Source organism: Conger conger, chromosome 1 (genome assembly GCF_963514075.1).
Source record: "Conger conger chromosome 1, fConCon1.1, whole genome shotgun sequence".
Taxonomy (NCBI): Eukaryota; Metazoa; Chordata; class Actinopteri; order Anguilliformes; family Congridae; genus Conger; species Conger conger.
Genome location: NC_083760.1, coordinates 56,533,237 through 56,556,155, shown reverse-complemented (window position 1 = coordinate 56,556,155; position 22,919 = coordinate 56,533,237). Strand labels below are relative to the sequence as shown.

Genomic DNA, 22,919 nt, shown 5'->3' with positions numbered 1-22,919 from the left:
CTGTTTGTAGACTGGAATTTTGATTAGTCTTATTTGTCCACTCATGGTTGAGAACATTAAAGTGTAAAAAATGTACCTCACTCTGCTTTCTTGCGTGTTTTTTGCTCTGTTAAAGAATCTGTGGATTTAGTAACGGACCATTAGTCCAGTGAGCCCATACTTGTGGGCTGTAGGGAATGGGTAACTGCCTATACCAACTTGTTCTGAGCCACTGGCTTGACTTGCAGACATAAGGTCACAGATCAGCACCACACTTTAAAATAATCTAAATTGCTAATTTTATGCATGTATGCATAAATAATCATTTGTGACTTTCATTGCAACGCTTGTGAGACTGATTGCCGCATACTTGTTTTGATAATCAGAGGTAATTTGACACAAGTAATTAATCTTGAACATCAAGCCTGATGAAAATAAATCTGACAATGTGCCCAGCTTTCCTGTAGAACACATGTCACCTGGCTTTGCCATCTATGTCAGAGCTAAGACTAATAGCTTGGATGTCCACAGCCACCAGTTTCTAACCTGGTCAGAAATTACTTCTAAACATAGCGTGTCAATGTCAGGCTAAGGTGTGAGAGACCACATGTCCCAGCACCTAATTTAGACCTAGCTGTCATCATACTCCATCTTTGAAATAGTTTTCACACTGCCAGCTCCGCTGCATCAGTATTGCTTTGTCACAACAACCCCTACTTCAGCAGTTCAGCTGCTTGGAAGCATTTCTCATGGTCCAGACAGCTGCACTGATGCTCATGAGTATGGGAGGCAGTTGGCAGTTTCTTCGGTCACCGGTTCACAACCATAGTCCTGAATAGCCACAGTGTCTGGATTTCTATGTAAAGGCAGAGTCTGGCACCCCTAACAATTATTGTAAATAAAACCAAACAAATTGGCAATATAATCTTACATTAATTTAGTTCATCTCTGTCTAACTATACTGCGTCATTCCATTGCCTCCTGTTTCACTAGAGTATGAAGAATTAGGTAACAAGCATGCAAATGCAATGGTCAAAAACCCTGCCAAATGTGGGTTAGATATAATCGTATTACAAGTTAAAGGAAAAGATGGCTGTTATCTTTACAGGTATTAAACCAGGGGTGCCAATAATTGTGGAACCTGTTTTTTGTGATATCTATATATACATATATATATATTTTTTCTGATCTCCCAATTTGGTAGCCAATTGTACCCCATCTAATCCAATTAGAGTTAATGTTAGATGCACCGCCCACACATGCCTTCTTCAAGCCGTCGTCTCATGCTCGTGACTGCGATTCCGAAATGCCCGAGGTGCTTATTGTGCGGCGACCAGCTAACCCTGCCAAGTCCCTCCCTCTGCAGCAGAGAGCCAATTACGCTGCTCCACGTGAGCCGGCCAAACTTCGCTTTTGGCAGGACCAGGAATCAAACCCCGGTCCTCTGTGTGCAACTGCGGCGAACTCCAACCGCAAGTCCGCTGCATCTTAGCCTGTTGCGCTACCTCTGATATATTTTTGAAGCATTTTTTTTAGTTTACAGCACTTTTTGTGCATATTTATCAAGGGTGCCAATAATTCTGAAGCCCACTGTATATACAGTACAGTATGTAATTTTCTGTTTGCAAAAACCAATACGAAGGAAGGTGGTATGGGCAGGGCTAGTGATTGATATTGACCTTACTGCACAGAACTATACAAAGGAAATCTTGTGGCCCAATGTATTACTGCCTGTGGGAAAGCAACACTTCAGCAGGACAGAATTTTTCATCATGATGCCCATGTAATACTGATACCATGGACTCAGTTCTCAACAGACTGGAACTAAGCGGAATCCTTTTCAGATGAATGGGAGGATTTGCAACATCTAGGCCTAATAGATCAGTGAAGTGTTACATGCTTGTTCAAATCCTCCAAGAGGAGGTGACAGAATACTACAAGACATTGCCTGCAAAAGCATGTGTTGCTTACGAGAGAGTGGCACACAATTCATTTCTCAAGTCAGTATCATTCGCTGTAGACCTGTCGATTTGGACATGTCATACATTACGATTTCACACATGGCCCATTTGTGACAGACATAGTGAAATTTGATGGTGGGTCAGTCATGTTTTTGAGTTGTTTTAATTCCAGAGGTCCAGGGGTACTGGTATCAATGGTATAATGGATTCCACTGAGTAGCAAGCAATTTTAGCTGACAATCTTGTTGCCTCTACCACAAGGCTAAGACTTGGCTGGAGATGGACCTTCCAGGAAGACAATGGCCCTATGCATACTGTACCACAAAATCCACATAAAAATGCTTCTGTGACAACACAATTTATTTTCTGCAGTGGCCATCTCAGGTGCTGGACCTCAATCCAATGGAAAACCTGTGGGCTGAACTGAAGAGGGAAATTCATAAGCACAAACCCAAGAATGTGAAGATTCTTGCAAGAACCTGCATGATAGAGGAATGGTCCAAAATAACTCCAAATGTGATCCTTAACCTTGTCAAGAGGTGGATGCACCAAGTAATACATCATTATGAAGCCTTGACTGTGGTTTTGGATCTATTTTTTATAAAATTATTGTTTGATTTTGGTTGACTCCATTGAAGCAATAATAAAGTACAGTATTTTTCAGAATTGAGTTTATCTCAGTTATCATGTTGTTTATTTTTTTAAGTATATTTTGTGCATTGCCAGCCAAGGGTACCAATGATTCTGGAGCCAACTGTATAGTGCAGTCTATGTATTTGGACAGTGGTACAATTTCTGTTCTTTTGGCTCAGTACCCGAGCGCACTGGATTTGAAATTAAACAATGAATATGAGGTTGTAGTGCAGACTGTCACCTTTAATTGAAAGTTACTTACATCCATATTGGGTGGTCAATTTTGGAATTCCATCCCTTTTTAAACATAGTCCAAGCCATTTTAGGGGACCAAAAGTAATCAGACAGTTGGCTTCTCAGTTGTTTCTGATTAGTCCAGTGTATTTGATTGCTTCCTTAGTGCAAGTATAAGAGTGCTTTCAGTATCTAGTCTTGATTCTGGGCTTTTGATTGCCTTTGGAGTCACCACAAGACAGTGTCTCCCTTATGCAAGGGTTGCACACATTTCATTGCTATTCGTCAACATGGGGACCAGAGTTCTGTCACGGAAGCCATTATTAGGCTGAGAAATAAGAAAAAACTGTAGAAGTAGGCCAAACATTTGGCTTACCAAAATAAGCCATTTGGAACATTAAGAAGAAAGAGAGCACGGGTGAATTCAGTAATTGAAAAGGTACTGAATTCTAAACACATAGCTTAGCCAATAGTAAGAGTAAGAGTACTGTTACTTTAAAATAATGATTACTCAAGTAAAGGTAGTCATCCAAAAAACTACTTGAGTACCCACTGAAAAAAAATTGTCAAGTACTGAGTTTAATATTCAATAGAAAAATCAGTGCAATGGCTAGATAACTGCATAATCACAGTCTGATCCAAAATATAATAATAGTAATTGTATTGTAATTGTATAGGTCAGAGCGTTTGTTTTTATATTGCTGGAGGACAACCTATCCGTACAATTGCATGTGTTTTTCGCCAATAAATATTGTATTTAAATCTCAGGTCAGCTGTACTGATTATAAATACATAATCCTCCAGATAATAATCCAGATTTATAATGGTCAATTTCTGCATGGTTCATGTTTGCTCTAATCGAGCTGATCAGGAGATAAACAAGTCATTTTATTTTATTTTATTTTATCAGATTCTTTCCCTTTATTCTCCCAACTTGGTAGCCAAATGGACCCCGTCTGATTCAATTAGAGCTAGTATTAGATACACCGCCCACACCCCGTCCCTCGGTGGCCAACGGGAGAGCGGCACGCCTTCTTCAAGCCGTCTCGCCTACCAAGTTGTAACCGTGATTCCGAGGCGCCCGAGGTGCTTGTTTGTTGTGCGCCGATCTACTAACCCTGCCAAGTCCATCCCTCTGGAGCAGCGAGCCAATTACTGCTGCTCCATGTGAGCCGGCCAAACTTGGCTTTTTGGCAGGACCGAGAATCGAACCCCAGTCCCCGGTGTGCAACTGCAGCAAACTGCAACCACGAGTCTGCGGCCTGTTGCGCCACCGCGGCTCCCTAAACAAGTCATTCTTATGTTTGACAAAGATTATTGGCCATCAGGAAGAAGAAACACAGGATGTCAGAAGAAAGAAGAGCAAAGTGGATATCCGATATCATCTGTTCTATCATATCACTTCCTCATATTCAAGCTAGCATGAACCAGTGAGCTAAAAAAAAATCCCAAGGTCTAGTTGTACCAAATTTAAAGTCCAAACTAAAGGCTTAGTTAGCCATCAGCTAATAAATGTTGTGGCACTGTGATTACTTAGGCTATGTCCTAACTGCTGGTTAGGACATAGTCATTACCAAGATAAGTGGATTATCAATGATCAAAATGTTCTCTCCTCGCGGTTCAGTTATCAACTGTTACTTGGCATCATAGCTAGTTGGCTAGATCGCCACTGAAATATCGTATCCATAAATGAAACCTCTACTTGTTAACTGAGTCATAAAATGTCATGGTGTTTCAGAAAAATTATGCTGTGTTCAGGAAAGTAATGTTTTACCGATAATGAGTGACTGTATGATTGCACCTGCCGTCACTGCTTTTATTTTAGTAGGAATTAAGTTAGAACTACGTAATATTTGCACCCCGGTCCTGCCAAAGTATAGGAATTATGCTCCTGGCACATGAAGGAACAGCATAATTGAGCTGCCTCTCCGAGGGTGGGGGGAGGGAACTTGGCAAGGAGGATCGCTGCATACAAATGCCCCTGAATCACAGTCCAGGGCTTCTCCTTCCAGCCACCAGGGGGCAGGGTTGTAGTAGTGGTTCCTCAATAGACATGGCTGATTTAAATGAACAGGGTACAATTGGCCACCAAATTGGGAGAAAATGGGAAGAAATTCAGAAACTAAATTTTTTTAAAGTATCCTCCTGTAACACAACTCTTAGATGTACAATTTATTAAAAAACGTATGTAAATGTGACAGAGTAAAAATGCTAGTGTGTTCTCACTGGTTTGGTGCTTTTATAATATTTAGCAAAGCATAAGAAACTAACTTCATTGGGGCTGTTTTTTTTAAAGCTGAATAAAATTAAAACAGTTTGACAGTTTACTGTAAAATGACGCTTGTCTTTGTTCTTTGCCCAGGAACACATTGTAATAAAACTAAAAATGATCACGAGCTGTGGGAAATAAATGGTACATATTGCTTAACAGATTGAGATATAACTAAGAGCTACAGCTGATATCAGAGGCTTGCGGTCAGAACAGTGGTGGCCACTAGCGGAGTGAGCTGACAACATCAATACGGTATAGCTAAGTGTGGTCCAGACCAACCTTACGAAAGTACGGAAGGTATACTTAGCTAAGAATGTTTCGGGAAACACGCTGAAAAGTTAAGGTACAGCTTAAGGTACAACTTAGGAATGATGTAGAGTTAAGAAGGCTTTGGGAAATGCAGCCCTGTTGAATAAGCATTTTGAGCATCTTTGCATGGCATATTAACATGTTTTATGCCATTGTAAATGTGGATATATTAAAATGCTGCACATGTTTAAGCAAAGAACAATGTTATTTACCTAATTATTATGGTTATTGTGTGAATAAAATGTTTGATTGCCAAAGGTACAGTGCATGAATACAAGTTCAATAAAAAGGGAAGATTCAGACCTGAGCAAAATACATAATTTCACTAAAGAGGAAGTTTGCTGTGATTTGTGGGCTTTGGTACAGATCCATCTGCTTATCACAAACTTCACTTGACTTTGAATTGGACTCACACTTAAAATGGCGACCAAGGGTACATTCAAGTCTCAAAAAGAATTTCCTCAAGTGCAGTTTGCAAGTGCAGCAAAAGTTGAACTGGGATGCAGGCAACTTATCTACAGTAGGTAGGCTAAATGTATCTGAGTGTACCTGTGGAAAGATCATTCTTCGTCAGACCATTATGGTCTCAGAACATGCAATTGATGTACTACTAGATGCTAACTAACCAGAGGCTGACTGGCTTTGTTTTCATCTAGACAGCAAGCCAGCTAATTAGAGCATTACATTAGCTACTATTTACTGTTTCATAGAAATATGTTTACTGATGCCATAACCATGCTTTAGAAAACACTAAATGCTATTAATGAAATCATATAATGCAAGTTATGGGTTTTACATAAATTACCAAACTTAAGCTAATCCCAGACACTTCACCAGCCTGTAAACAACGGCATAATGTTTTTCCATTTGGGAACGGTTAACTTGATGATTTCAAAGGCTGCAGTTCAGGAAGGCAAATGCCTGTCTAGGCAAGAAGTCAGTCGTCAGCTCTTTTTTCGAAATTGAATGCAGATAGTTCTGATTTATAATTGCTTCATGGCAAAGCTGTTATTTCCCTGGGATTTTTGAAAGAAACGCTTCTGGTGCCTTTAACTTCACTGTGCTCAATTACACTATGAGTATTTTAAAATAATAATACACAAACATACACAAAATAAATAATTTAAAAAATAACATCAAATTAAATTGATTTTTCTCGCAAATTTTTCCATGGGCTCAAGCCAAAAAAGGGCAGAAAATGGCTGAATATAAAAACGGATAATGTATTGACCAGCGAGGGTCAATGTACTGAATTGAGCCAGCAGCTAAGTGCAGCCTGCATGGGACTGTTCCAAGAAGTGTTTAGAGGACTATATTCGCAATACAATGAGATATTGAAAGTAATGTAAATAACAGCTTGTAAGTGTTCCAAAAATCCAATATGTTAAAAAAGTCCGTCTGTGGACTAATACCGCTGAAAGCAGTTAGTGATGACTTCATATCCCTGGGGAGCTTGACGATAGTGTGCCTGTATGTGCAATCAATAAAAATTGAAACATTTTGGGTCTACACAGACGGCTCTTTATGGTGACAGGGTATGCAGAATATATAATAGAGCCATAAATCAAACACCAGACAAGTAAAGCTGTCTCGCAATGAGATTAATTTCGTATCTTCACCCTGGGCAATTATACACGCCCTAGAATTACTGCACACAGTTGGACACGTCCCCCGCGAGAGGCATTCTAAACCCTATCTCTTCACTCAACACACAACCTGGATGCATACAGAAAGTGCTTGAACCGCACAGTTCTCTTGGGTAATTGTGTTAGGAATGTGTACGAAAGCTGACTTCCGTGTTTTTCGCCAAGCACAAGAACCCTATTTAACATATTCACTTGATAAGGCGCAGAAACTCTGGAAAAGAATGGACAAGCAAGAATACCGAGGATAATGGACCGTCTGATGTTTCCTCAATGCAGGCCCTGTGACAGATCCTCTGTTATACACACCACACCAAAACCATAATACTTCCAGAATAACTTAGAACCAATGTTGAGAAAGATGATGAGCTCATTTATCAGCGATACATTATTTATTAGACCTATTTAACTGCTCTTGTTGATACTTTTCATAGACAATTGTACACATTTAATAATCAATTAATCAAACAGTTTTCTGTTTTCTAGTTTTCTTCTAGTTTCTCTAGTTTAAAGCCTTTTGTAAATGCGAGGCACTGTAACTGTATGTAATTTTCCTTTAAAAAGGACAGTATTCGTGGAAAAGCATACTAAGTTTATATAAATAAGAGATTCAAACTTGCAATAGCCTGTTTTTCTCACAGTATTATGGCATATCTGACCAATCAACAGGCCATAAAATTGTATGGATTAGGCATCATAATTTACAGTGAAATCAAACTACATACAATACACTCACTGGGAACTTTATTAGGTACTTATTAGACTTTTTTTTTTTTTTTCTTATTGGTATTCTGCTGCTGTAGCCTATCCACTTAGAGGTTTAATCCATTGTGTGTTTAGAGATGCTCTTATCCATACCGCTGTTGTAATCTGTGGTATTTGCGTTACTGTCACCTTCCTGTCAACTTTGACCAGTCTGGCCATTCTCCACTGACCTCTCTCATTAACAACCCATCTTTGTTGATGTTTTCTGTTTTTTGCACCATTCTCTGCAAACTCTAGAGACTGTTGTGTGTGAAAATATAAGGAGATCAGCAGATATCCAAACCACACAAATCACTTAGATCACATTTCTTCCCCATTCCGACATTTGGTCTGAAAAACAGCTGAACCTCTTGACCATGTCTGCATGCTTTTATGTATTTAGTTGCTGCCACATGATTGGCTGATTAGATATTTGCAGCTTTTAATTGTGTATATTAATAGCCATTCATCATATGCTGTGAAAAAAATAGTGTTGTTGCTTGCATTATGCAATTATAAATATACAAGTGAATTGATTTAATCAATTCTCACTTTTGCTTGTATTCCTTATGAAATTATTAATACAAATGTCTATTCGCTGTGTATTACACATAATTAGTTTGTCAATGGTTATTCATTTTGTACTCTGCAGTTAATTAATCTAAAATGACCTGAATAATCTCAGTTAATTACTTTAAATAGACAAACCAGTAATGCATTGTGATATCCAAAAACAATCTGTGAGTCTATTAAATGGACCCTTTGAACAGTTTGTCCATTTAAGTCGGGTTCCCTGATGTGCAGCTCATCCCCATCCAAGGAATCTGTGTGGGTCTCAATGCAGGCATCTGATGAATACTTTGTTGTAATGTTGCTCATTATTTTCATCACTTTCTAAAATGTGTTCCCACGACAATTTCTCCTAGCAACTAGAGGACCCTGTTTCTATGGTTATCGTGCTCCCTCTCTTTTTCCAGGGCAGCAGTGAGGTGGAGGGATGGAGGAGTAATGGACACTGATGTCACTTTTCCCACAGTTTGGCCCACGTTGCTTATTTCAGTCTAATGTGGCCAAGTCTAATGTGAATGTGACACCAGCAGAAATGTTAAAAAATGTGGTTTTGCAACTTTAGCTCACAACTTTCTGTCAGTCATAACTGATTATTTGTAGTCTTTCATCAGATGTCATGAAAGTAATTTAGTTCTCTGCATTTTAAAGCTTGATGTTGTTCTAGAGGTATAAGTATAAAATATTACAACCTAATTATTGTGATATTGCGACTCATTTAGGTGGCCCAGAGGTGCAATCCACATTTCTAAAAAGGAATCCTCCTTTCTGAATTTAATATCCTTGTTTCTAAAAATTAAATCCTTGTTTCTAGAAAAACCTTGTTTCTAAATTTAAAATCATTGTTTCTAAAAAATGAATCGTGCTACTTGGATGACACTCTACATTCGGTAAATGTACACTATCAAAGTGTGCGAACACTATTCTGGCAGGAGTATCCCACAATGCATTATTTTCAGTCATGATCCAAGCAAACAGAAGGGCGGTGTTCAAGCGAAAGCGGTGAAAGAGATTACCGTTAACTTTGCTTAGCAGAATGTTATTGAAGTCAATGGGTATATTTACGTTTTAAATGACACAAAGTCACATCAACTACCTTCCGTCATAAATGCGCACCGTGTTTAAAGTGTCTGCGTTCTATGACAATGTAGTATTGTCGAATTCCATCTCCCGTTTTGCTTGTATACTAAAACCTTGTGTACATCAAATGATAGTATATGTATTGTGTGTAGTGTGTAGTGTTTGATTTTGGATTTTGGTGTCCAATCTAATCCTAAAAGGGCCGGCGTGGGTGCAGGTTTTTGTTTAAACCCAGCAGTAACACACCTGATTATACTAATTAACTAATCGTGGTCTTTAATCAAGACCTTGATGAGTAGAATCAGCTGTCTTAGTCCTGTGCTAAAACAACAACCTGCACACACCGGCCCTTTCTGGATAAGATTGGATACCCCTGGTATATAGCTATCGATTTAAACCATGAAAAATCATTTGAATCCAGACTTCAATGCTACATAGTTTGGTCATATTTAGCTCCCGATACATCCGCTTTACCTCCCTATGCTACCGTTAGCCCATGCTCAAAGCATACAGGGAACACATGACAACTGCTCGAGTGTCTGAAACTTCTGTCAGAGAGCAGCAAACTCTTTCTAAGCTCTTTGCTACAGTGTATAGTCAGAAGGTGCTGTATTTATCAGCTAACAAGAAGTGAGTGGATATGGTTAAACTGTATGTTCTACATAGACAAACATCTATTTGTGCTTGGTAAGTGAGTTATCAAGAACAGTAAGGTAATGTGAGTTCGAATTAGTTACATTAGTTTTTTTCTCAGCTAACCAGCTAGCTAGCATGCTGTGTTTTTCAGTTCCATGCTAGCCAGCTAGCAGTGCATAATGAAAGCTATAATGAAAACTGCATTCATGCTTAACCTTACTAGTTTCTCTCACATGTCAAGTATTTAACCAGTTTGAGGACACGTGATACATATACATTAGTAGCCTATATTACCACAAGAAATGCAGTGTGTGGTAAATCCATTGTTTCAACTATGAAGCCGGTGGTCGGGATACATTTCCGTTCTGTGGCACCAAAATTAATTCACCACAGGATTACCTCAGGACTTTTCAGATATTTAATGTCCAAGCTAGCCGGCTAGTATGTAACTACAATTGGGGGTAAAGTGGATGTATTGGCTTTACCCATTATGCTTTCCCTTTTATTGTGACAAAATTTCCACAATGGGACCATCCTAATGCCACTGACAGTGTGTCTGTATTCATTTATCGTCCTGACTCCTCCGATTAAAAAAATCAGACTGATTTGGATATACTTGATTACAAATAGGATACATTTGTGTAATTAGTGGCCTATCGATTGCAACCTGCAACCAATGTCAAGTGCAACTGGGCAAAAAAAAAACCCAAGGGTGTGCTTGTGTTTGTATGACCCGTGAGGCTGGCCATCCCAGCATTGATAACATCATCTATGTTGTTGCATTTGGTACAGAAATCTGATGGTACGCTCGTAACTACGAACATTTTTAAATAGCAACGAAAAGCTGCATAGGGATAATTTGCTGATGATCCTTGCAATTTTGTGTTTGTAGAATGATTTGATGCTTCATTTGCTCATATGAAGTTGTTGTTGTTGCCGTCTATGATGAAATTCGCAAGCATAGCACTTATGAGAGATGCCGTATACCGGAAATGCCATTCAGCGGGACTTCCACTTTACCTCCCTATAAGCTAGGCAATCAAGACATTGCTCAGGCACAGCTAAAATACACAGCTAACTAGCTGGCTTGTTATGAATAAAATAGGCCGGAGCCTGGTTGACGTAGCTTTGGTCTTCTGATCGAATTTGCGGAGCTTACATTGCAGTTACAGTGCAGTACTTTTTCTGTACTTTTGGCTCTTCGCGTTGTGTCACGTCTTTGTGTTTTTACTCGTGTGGTTAAGCTGTTCTTGTAAAAACTGTTAATGTATTAGAATGAAAACAGTTAGTGGTTTGTGATTACTTGTTTGTCAGTTTATTTGCAATACCTCTATGTTTTTTTGTCTAATATACTATATCTCTTGTTCAGAGTACAATATGCTTTTAAGACCATTTTTTACACTGTGAAGGAAATCCCTTGAGTTTAAAGAGAGAGCCCGCTGTTTGAGTTGCAGGCTTTTTGTTTCTCTTATCTTTTGCACTGAAGAGTTGAAATGTATATTACAATATCCTCCATATCTTCCCCCTATTGCCTCTTGCCATCAGGGGTCATTTTAATTCATTGATCTTTTTTTTCCAAGAAATGAATCCATGCTCCCAAGACTGAAACTTATGAAGGGAAGATGGTGACATCATATGAACTTTAAGTATTTTTTTTCATGGAAGCATTTGTATTAAGTACTACCAATATCAACTGTCGAGTAGCTAATTGGCTTATTTTAAAGAAAGACTTCTTTTTAGAAACAAGGATTTCAATTGGAAAATAGAGATTCCTTTTCAGAACCAAGGATATTCAATTAAGAAAGAAGGATTCCTTTTCATAAACTAGGATCCCTTTTTAGAAACATGTGTTTCTATTAAGAAATAAAGATTCCTTTTTAGACATGTGGATTGAACCATTGGGCCACCTTACTTATTTCTCTATCACACACACACCCACCCACACACATACACACACACACGCACTGCACTGTTCTCTTTTCTATAGTACATCCATAGATTTAGTCAAATAATATCAGCAGTTATCATTTTCATTCCATATTCTGTCTGAATCATTCTGTTCTGATTCATGATGATGATTCATCCTCAAGTGTTTAGACATGCCCACTTCTGCCATTTTCACAAGTAGTTTAACATACAATTCAAAACTCATTACGGTTAAGAGGGGTGAACGCCTTGAACAGCATGAATATCATTCTATTCAGATGTTTTTTCTGCCCTTAGATATAATTCCTAAACATGATCAATCACCTTCCTTCATTAAATGCTAATGAACAGGGTGTTCTTCAATGTGTCAGACAGTCTGTGAAAGCTTACAGTACATATGCCATTGCCGCTAATGTCCTGGTAGGACTTACATAAAGCTGGATCCTGGGAATGGGTAGATTACACAGACACAAATCATTGGGTAATCAATGGGTCAACACAAATCATTCTTTGTCAAACAGCTTTCCCCTTTATCATTTTCTCTTCAGTACAAGGCACACATTGCAGAACAGTGCGTGGTGTGTTTTATTAAAACCTTTATTAAATGAAGCCATTAGCCTCCAGTGCGAGGACTGTTTCTATGACGCTTTGTCCATAGCCTTGGAGTATATTGGCTGAGTTCTCCCAATGTTGCTATGCAACCACATCCAGGGACCAAAGACAGGATATCGATCCAGTCATTAAATAAGGGCGCATAACCTCAATGTCATAACAAAACCGTGCATCTCAAGTGTAACTTTTCAAGCACAAGAAAACATTATTCAGGGTAAGGGGATGATGTAATGCACGATGTAATGCACAATGTAATGCCTCTAACAGGTTTGAGCCGATTGTGTTATCCAGGGGCCTATTAGAAAATAATTAGTGTGGATGAGAAATTAAAAAAATATACACAAAATACACAAACTTAACTGCTTTTGTTTTGTCTTCATATATTTGAGCTTGTCATTGAGTGGCAATTAGAGGCATCATCAGTTGTTTGCAAGAAAACAGCATGGCTTTGGTTGGTTCGGGATGAGCTGCATAGTAATCTTTCAAACTTTGAAGGATTCAAGTGTGTCAGCTACACTGGAAATGCTGCTTATTTTCTGTCACAGCTATGCAACAATGCATAATAGCAAGATTCATTGTAATAGCAAGCAACCATAAGCATGATTCCTAATAAGAAGCTTTGAGCACTTTGGAGCATTCGTTTGTTTTCTGAATCTTCCTCTGACAAATCTTTTCATTTGCTTGCAAATAAGCTTAGCTGTACAGTAACAACCACAGTCGTCTGGAAAAGGAGAGTTGCGGTGATTGATTGAGAGTGCTGCTCTCCCTCTAGCATGCTGACAGATGCCGACCCACAGCAAGCTATAAAGCCCCTTGGGCCTAATGCCGAACTGCTTTAAGTGCCTCATCCCCTCAGGGTCCCCGGCCAAGCCCCTGCCTGTGACCCTGTGTGACCTCTGCGTCGATTCTGTTTCCCCCCACCAGCTCCTGTGACTAATGTCCCAGAGGAGACTGGGGGAGAGTGGTGGGAAGTGGGCAGCCACTGTACTGGAGCTTGTCACGTGACTAATTTTGAACCTTCCCAAGCGTCACAGCCTCGTCACATCCAGTCCCTCTTGGAAAATTTGTGCTAAATGACTTTCTGCTACGAAAGGACATCCGAGAATTGACTGAGATAGATACACTATATCAGTTTGTGTCCGTGAGGAGGAGGAGGAGGAGGGAGAACGTAAAGAAACCTCCTCTCCCCTGCAGATTCAGCAGCAGAGCGCGTTCGAGGTGCTGGCACGGCGTAATTGCAGCCCTCTGTGCAGACGGATAATCTAATCTAGCAGCCGGTGAGCACTTTGATCGCCAGAGCTGCACTGCGCTCCCAGAGTTCACTCCACGGAGGAGGGACTATTGTTAGTGCAGAGCTACTGATGTGTCAGCTGCTGCTCAGTGTCTCTCCACAGAAAACTCCCCCATGCGAACAAAGAACGTGATCACAAACACTGGACAGAAAGAAGAACTGGGTGTGACTTTTATCCACCGTATCACTCACTATTCTGTATTCAATGCCACTCCAACTGGCACGCCATTGACACTAAACTAGTCTGGGAATACCCCTGTAGCAGAAGCCTAGCTTGCAAAGAGGATATGTATTGGCAATTGAAAAGATGTTGCCGTTTCTCATGGGGATGTCTATGAAACATCTGACGTGCCTGCACGGAGAACTTTGGAGAAGCATGGAGTAGCCACAGATCCTTGATCATAGGTTGCCCCGTAAAACATGAGTGAGCCCTGGTTATCTTATCTTCTAGATTCCCAAACCTCCACAGCTTCCTGTCCTGCACTCCGCAGAGGGGATGCCCTCACTTGAACACCATTGACTTGCTTGCAGTGTGTTTCTTTGAATAGCACAACCACCACTGACGCTAACAAGCCCAGTCCCCCTGGGGAAATGGCTTTTCAAAATGAAAGACAATCCTTTATGGTTATTAGTCATTGGTTTTCTTAACAGTCAGTTTTGCAGTAGGCACTGTTGTCACATAAATCACATTTTTAGAGCTATCTGTCACATTTAGCAAACCGTGTCAGGGGTAGTGTGCTCTAATATTGAAATATTAATACATGTCACCTGTTTTCTGCCACTTAGAGGCATTCCTTGTGTGGGTAGGTGCAAGTATTTGAGTGCAAGAGTGTGTAAGAAGGGGTGATGACTGGGCTAGCTTTTTTTCAGGGGAGAGCTGAATGTGCAGTATGATGCCATTAAGTTTTCACATTAAAACTGAATACTTTTAATAATGAATACACTCCTCAGTGATGACATCTTCAGTAAAAAAAAACACAAGCTGCCTCAATAAGCAATCTAATTTATAAATAAATATCCAGTGCCTCAAATGCAACTTGTACAGAATTTCACATAATTTGTTTGTCATCATGCACAAAAGAAAGTAACAGTGAAAATATTTTTAACATAGTTTCAGTGCCACACATCTTACTGACCTGCAATTAATTAGGAACGTTTATGAAAGCTCCATTAAATATCACAACCAATTAGTTTAATGCTGTGGCATTGATACATATAAAGAAGCTTCTTCAAATGTTTTACACACCATGTCTCTATGTATGTTTTCACAGAAAGTAATCAAGCCTGCACTTTTTCTTGTTGGGGTGTGTTATTTACATGGAGGGGAGTAATCTACTAGCTGGATAAGACCATTTAGGTTAGTGTGTCCACATCCGCCTCATCAATTGACACTTGTGAAGGAGCCTGAGACGGGCTTGATCTCATTCTCAAATTGGTAGAGCCGTACAGTTTGGCGGACTGTTTCGAATATGCGAAAGCCTTTCTCCTGTACATTTCGCCCTTCCACATAGATATCATCAGCAGTGTGGAGAGCACCACCCCGCCCAAAGTAAGTAGGCACAGCCCCGCTATCACACACCGGTCCAAGTGCGCCCCAATTCTGGCGCTCTCATTCTCCAGCCGCTCCATTTCCCTCGCGGACACGCTTTCCGGGTTCACTTTTACATCGCGAGGGACCGCATAGGAGACGGCCACAAGCGAGATTCCGGTTACTAGAAACGTGACCGCGCTGATGAACCCATAGTCCACAGATTTACCCGAGGCATCCGAGGCGAGCTCGTCGTCGGACATCATTGAGAGTTCCTGGAAACCTTCCGGACGAATCTCGCTGGAGGAGCTGTGGCATGAGATTCCCAGAGGACTCTTCCCGGGCAGCTGCGGACTGGCTCTCTGCAGGTTGACATTTTCGTCTACGTACGTGAAAGATGTCTCCAATTCTTCGTCGCAGCACACTTTGACCTCGTTCTCCGGGGCCGGTTGGTTGTGCGTGCTGTACAACCCCCCGTTCGGTGGAGCCGTCCTTGGTGCTGAATTACATTGTCCTTCGCAAGCAGATGCCCTCTGAGCCGAATTGCTCTGGTGCTCTCTGGAAATTGTCTTGCCGACTGAACTACTTGACTTATGAATATGCAGCGGATTTAAATCGCTGCTCTCTGGATCGGATTGTCTGCCTTCTTTATCTATGTAAAGGAGCTCCAGAGAAGCCATTAGATTATTTCCGTTCTTTCTTTTTGCAATTTCCCCGTGGCGTCTCACGACATTTCGAGAATACCTATCAACACATCAAACAGATATCAGTTGTCATACGCTTTCAAATACAGATAAACATATACGTGATACATGCGAGGCGGATATCCTACCGTTTTTATTTTAGTTTATTCAAGTCAGACTCACGCAGTGCAGATCAAATTCAATAACGTATTATAAATACAATGCATTAAGTTAATCATTATGTTTGGGGGAAATCCCTTATTCCCTCCTCCATGAAATGCGATTAAAGTGACTGATTAGCCCGCTGCCTATCCAATTCGGAAAGCAATCCGCATAAACCCAAAGATTATTTCTAAATCTCTTTTAAAACGCAACGTCTTAATCAGAGTCAAACAAAGTCTATTCTGCTCAGAGTATGTCAAAGAAACAGTACGCGTATAGCTACAGTGGTTAGGAGTTATGTTTGATACAATAATGTGTCTCTATTTGCAACACGATAACCGAATGTATTAAAATAGGTTACCAATAAAGAAAAAAGTATCACTCCTCGTTCACTTCAAACGAACTGCTTCAAAAGAACGCTTTCTCAACACTCGATTTCAGAGGACAGAGGGCACATGATAAACGGACCTTTCGTTAGCATATAGTTTGTATAAGGATACATCCAACTGATTACAATGTTTCATAGTTATCTTACCGTGTTCTCAGATTCACATTGACTAAATAAAATCACATTAATTAACGGACGTATCTTACCTTAACCCCACAAATTATTTGTTTCGTAGACTTAGACATATACGGACTCGTTTAAATACCTTTTCTATATCTCCACGCGTTAGCATTCCCTTCTGCTGTTCCTAGGGTAATTGAATGGAAAGGTTTTGCAAGTCCCTCCCACGCAAGGCTTTGGCTGCCTCGCTATGGTGCTGAAATGAGTTCCCGGTACCCTTGAGCCGCTTTAGACCGCTCTGGCGATGTCTCGAATAAACAGAAACGAAAGGGGGAAGAAAATGAATCACAGGATTATGGGAATCGTAGTTGATGCCATAGCAAACGCGTAATAATAGTATAAAAATACAAGATGAATGTGTCATGTGTGACGCTTACATAAATGTAGATGGGTTATATCAGTAATCGTGCTTATCGAATCGGGATTTATATTGTGCCGTTCAACCTATAATTCAATGCTGATTGTATTTTCCAGAACATAGCGAAGCAGTCAAAACGAGACCAAAATATCTTTGAATGAATTCCGGGCTATCATAACACGACAAACAGCATGCAGGTCACATATCCCAAAACACCAGTCAAATACAGTAGACCACAGGGCACCTCTTTTGCTGTTATAACTAACTATATTATACTTCGGAAACATTTGCGATTTCTCCTCGGATGGTAAAAACGATGATATAAATGTACTCTATAAGCAATCTGTTCTCTAGAGACTTGTACAATGCTGTGAAGAGGATAATTAAACACAACAGTCAACGGCTCAGTGGGAGATGGGTTTTTCATTAACAGTATAAATATTCCAGATACAAATGGATACATGTAGGTTTTCTAAACACAAGGCAATTGGGCTATGTATACATTGTAGAATTAAATTACATTTGAAATAAACCCTGCATTTTACTGTGTGTCATCACAACTGCAACTGTATACTTGATGTCCAGTGTGAGTTGACAAAACACCCAGCCAAACCATAATGGACCTGCCAGTAGGGGACCTCCTTGACTGAGGAGTTGGGGAAAGTGAAAAATATGATTTAGTCGATCCAAATGCAATGCTCAAGTGGCACATAATATCACTGTGAATAAATGAACAACAGGAAGAATACGAATGGAAACAAATATGAGACTCAACTCAGCAAGCCGGCATTGAATTACATTTTTCTAAATAAATAGTACCACTAATTTGAAATGTGAAATTACATGTTAAAAACAATTTGAAAATCATGCTTGGTAAAAAAAAATACTTTGGCCATAACATTACTGTGGGTAGGCCTATATCTTCTGAGAACATTGCCATATTGTTTCATACGTCTTGCATGAATGTGTCAATTTGCAACCATTACAAATCTTGAGAAAAGCCAATAGAGAAAAGCCTCATGTGATTTTACACAGCTGCAAGAATGCCTTCTCCTCTACCACCCACTGTTCTGAATGCGCACCCAGCATGCACGGAGACAATAATAAAGCATTCGCACAGGTAGCCACGGGTCATCATTACAGCACGCCTCGACGGTTTCTAGTCTACTGGTGTACAGCTTCCCTGTTTGCTCATATTACACTGACTGGTGAAGGCCCCCAGGTCTTCTCTCGAGGGAAAAATCAAATAAATAAATAAGAAAATAAATGAGAAACATGCTTAGAAAAAACAAAGAGGCTGTGTTGTGCCGTAGGCTGTTTCCAGTGTTTCTGCTGTGGGAGAGTGAAAAAAATATATATTAGGGAAAAGGGGAAACCGAGGAGTGATATATTAAGGGATCTTTATTGAAGGCAACAAAAGACATGGAAGTCTGCTGTACTGTGAGCACAAGCCCCTCGGTGCTTAGCCAGTCTTGAAAGCGCAGGCAGTGAGGAAGAGAACAAATTGCTTGCGAAGGCGGCCACAGTATTTCCATTTCCCACACTGCATTCACATTGATTCAGCAGTCAATATTTTATTGTTCCCTTTAAGTCCCGTACCAATTATCTTCCACAGCTCATTCCTCGCTATGACATACCTCACTGACTTCAGACTACAGAATGGGCTTTAATGTGTCTCTCGATATGGAATCTATGCCTCTGTGTCCCTAATGAGTTCCGCGCTGTGTTTTTGCTTTCGCAAATGCACTGACATAGCATAGTGAGCATCATAGCTACAGAGCGGTGTAACGTCAAAGCAGTCCTCTGGCAGCAGGTACATTGTGTGGCATAGAAGTCTGCGGCGGTCGTTTCATTCAGTCCGGTTCTAAATTTTAAAACAGTATTGAAGCAGAAAAATAAGACTCACAGCCTTTCGTGACAGGTAAAGTTGTGTGCTCAGATTTGAGCACGTACACAGCCAGGGGTCAGGGGAGGTGTTGAACAGTGTGACAGTGGCAGAGCGCACTGACGGGGCACAATATGTTCACATCTTATGAATAGGCTGCAGGTGTCTGCAGCGAGCACAAGCAGGGATTCGTCCCATTTCAAACTAGGGATACCGTATGACAAATATAAACAATGCACTCCAATTATCCATGGGTTGCCTCCTTAGATCATTGGCAGCAACTTGATGTTTCTTGTCTCAGCACAGCCAACCAAAATGCAATCCAGTTCTAGAATCAACAATGGAAAGAAAACACTTTTGCTGGAAAGTTGCAGAAATTTCAAAATGACCACCCCCTTCCATTTAGTTTGGAATAAATGTAGTTTGGAATAAATATATCTGATAGTGTGTTGTTGCTTTCTGTAAATGTGTATTACGGTATGTTTTGTGTAATTGATATTTGTTTCTGTGCAAATAAAAACTTTTGTAATTGGACACAATGTCTTCAACATGTGACCATTTCTGGCAAATAAATGAGTGCTGAGAAACTACAGCGTTTCTAAGAATATCAGTAGCTACAAGAAGCCCAGCAACTATCAGCCAAGCAACAAGGTTAGCTGAGGATACCATAATTCTTCCGCTCATTATATTGGACTGCAAGGTCACAAACACTTTTAATGGTCTTGTTAGTAAATGTCTGCAGTCAGACTCAAGACTTGTATTACTTTAATCTCATTTTCCAAAATTAGTCAGCTTTAAGGGAACTTGCAGCTTTCATAAAGCGTATCTGAGTTTTAAAACCAACAACTCCAGAGTGAGGATATATCGTTTGCCAGTAATAGTCATATTCTTACTGTTCTTTGATTATGGCATGAGTGGTAAATGTGTTTTGGAGACCGTCAATCATCGTTGGGGGGGTATATTGTTTTGTTATTTAAATATCTTGGTACGTACTGGTGTTCATGACAACATGTATCTCGACAGAAACTTATGTAGGAATAGATCTCATGCATTTTGAATATGGTGGTTATTATTTTTTCTTAAATATGAAAAATTCTACTGGTTTAATTAGGTGGTTTTGAAGTTGTGGTTGATTGGTATAAGTACAACTTTTATTAAGTTACCTAGCATGTGTTAGTAAGATTACTGCTCAATAGCTTTAATGTTTATCACAAAAACAAGAGGTTGCAAAACCATGCAACTACAACACTTATCATTCTGCCACTGTATGGATTTCTCCCTTGCATATTCTGATCAAAGGCAGCAGAAAAAGAATCCAGCACTGTCCTCTGCAACACATCCTAGTGCATATTTGGAGTTTTTTCTGGACAATTGTGTTGGCCAGTTTTAGAAGCCAAATTGCAAACCATGTGTCATACTTGATAACTGAGATTTCCATAGCAATAACCTAGGTAGTACCTAATCTGACTTTAAATATAGATGGGAAGCACTAACTGGGTACTCTAACTGGCATTTAATGAAAGTACTTCCTAAAGCAGTTATCCATTTTTCAAAGGAATCCTGATGAACTGGTAATACAGCTAACATTGAGACAGCGTAACATGGTTAAGAACTAAGAGACAACAAGCCAACTGAGTAAAAAACACAACCTTGTTCACCTAGTACTTGTGTTCATTTGCATACACTTTCCAAGATAATTACATTCCTTAAATAAAAGATAGTGTATACATTAAATATGGCTTTTTATTAAAACAAACATCTCTTGATGCAGCACCTCAGTATATTAGAAAAGAAGTCATAAGGAAGTAGCCTTTGAGACAGCAGGGCCTTATCAAACTCACAAACGTGTCCTCCTCTGTTGATTCTGAATGCACTGAACCAACATGAGCATATGCAATTCAGCCCATGGCTGTGGAGCAAATTTGTTGCTGAACTAAAATACATTTGATCAAGCACCACTGAGACACCTCAATAGATATGAGAGCAATGACATTCTAGGCTTTTGGATTATTAATAAGAGGATGCATGAAAAAATATGCCAAAACCAAGAGCCATTTTAATAGTGTGCACACACCCTGGAGTCATGTCTTTGAAATGCCTCTGTAAATCTCTCAAAGAAAGTGAGGTGAATGTTGCATTAAATATTCAGTAGCCCAGCCCTTAAGGTTTATTGAAAGTTGGTCTCTAATTGTGCTATTCTCTCACCCTGGCACTGTAATACACTGAAGAGGTGTGCATGGAGCTGCCTGGATCAGGCTTTTAACTTGCCTTTGGATTGGAATCAAAAATTGCTCCCTGAAGAGGAAAAATAACCTCAAGCCCCAGGTCACAAGCATCAGGAAGAACCATAGTGTGTTTAATTAATTCATTAATTTTGTATTATGGTTTTGTATGGTACATTTGAAAAAGAAAAAAAAAACTTAACTGCCTTTTTCCCTTTATTGTATTTTGTGTGCCCAGTATGTAAGTATGTCAATACATTAAACCAAGTCCCCCACTGTTTTATTGGAATACAGTATATGCTTAAAAATATATATATTTGTAACTTTTTTTAAAAGCAGTTACAGGTTAGAGCCTCAGTGATAGCATTAGCTGAACATATCAGAGTCTCCAGTGGCACAACACAGTCAGCCTCATCACTCCAGGAGGAGGCTGGGCTTAAATCTTTCAGGCTTCCTCAGGTTAGGCTTCTGCTTCCTGCCCCACAGGCATCAAGCTGTCATGTTTTCAGGTGTGAAGTTACAGACATACCGTGTTGCTTATGTGAGTTTCCCTTCTTCTAAAATTTCAGTTGTCAAGTGAGAGATGGGCCTATTCTCTGATGAGAGCTAGTTCTCCTGTGCTACTGTGTGGCCTGTAGTTTGGAAAAGAGATGCTGGTGTATCTGAGGAGCATGTTTACCTCTGTTGCAGTGCATTGATGTTCGTGCTTGTGCTTAACAGCAGTGATTCCAGGGTCACAATTAGCCATTGCAAATGTGGAAGAAAAAGGAACAAATTGTTTTCTAAAAGGAAGGTTTTGTAATTGTTTATGTTACTGGAGGACACCAATAATGCAACCAGTTCCACCCAATAATAATTGGGCACCCTGCAAATGATCAAACTACTGTTCAGTTCATAGTTAATTGTTTTAAATATATATGTGTGTGTATATATATATATATATATATATATATATACAGTACTGTGCAAAAGTAAGAATGCTTTCAATAGATAGATCATTCATGTGTCTGGACCAAACGATATGCAGATGTTTTCATGCAATTTTGGGACATTTTTTTGAATTTTAATGCCTGTCGATATCTTTACCATATTTTGAACAAGGTGACATCAGGTGCACAAATATAAATGAGTTCTGGGTTAGTTCTCGAAATTTAGATATTCAGTGCTAAACTATAAAAAAATGAGACATTTGTCATTTTGGCGTATTTTAGTGTATCTTGTGTACACTGTTTGTTCATGCTCTGACATAAATTAGTTCTGTCTCAAAAAGTCCAGTAAAAAAGGTACAGATAGAGAAAAAGAGATATTGACACTTTCATAGGACTAGTCAAAATAGGTGGAAATTACAGTTTCCAGAACAGGAACGGTTGTTGAGACTGTACAGGGGGTAAGTGCACCACTGAATGTGAATCAAGCTTTTAACCGCGAAAATCTCCACTCTCTACTGGGCTCCAATGATAAACAGGCCAACATTTTTTTTTTGTTGAAGTAAAAGTTATTCCTAATGTAACTAATTATTGTGTTAAGTCATGTGTATGGTGGCTTGTCTATTGTTTTTCCAACCTATTTATTGCTGAAGAGTAGCCAGCTAACAGATTATTTCACCATCTACATTGCTGGCCCAGG

The 22,919-nt window shown here is 39.7% G+C and overlaps 1 protein-coding gene and 1 long non-coding RNA gene across 3 annotated transcripts in view; both read right to left on the bottom strand.

Annotated features, from left to right (window-relative positions):
• Positions 1 to 22,919, bottom strand: part of LOC133110106 (uncharacterized) — a 64,019-nt gene that overhangs the window by 20,136 nt on the left and 20,964 nt on the right. The window lies entirely within an intron of this gene.
• LOC133138693 (transmembrane protein 74) lies at positions 14,800 to 17,262 on the bottom strand. 2 transcript variants are annotated; one of them, XM_061257655.1, is made up of 2 exons: positions 16,855 to 17,262; positions 14,800 to 16,159 (listed from the first exon to the last, which is right to left on the bottom strand). In XM_061257655.1, the coding sequence occupies exon 2, from the start codon at positions 16,093 to 16,095 to the stop codon at positions 15,241 to 15,243; it is 855 nt and encodes a 284-aa protein (XP_061113639.1). In that variant the 5' UTR covers positions 16,096 to 16,159; positions 16,855 to 17,262; the 3' UTR covers positions 14,800 to 15,240. The 2 variants fall into 2 exon arrangements, with proteins under 2 accessions (XP_061113639.1, XP_061113648.1); XM_061257664.1 differs by having other exon boundaries at positions 16,914 to 17,262.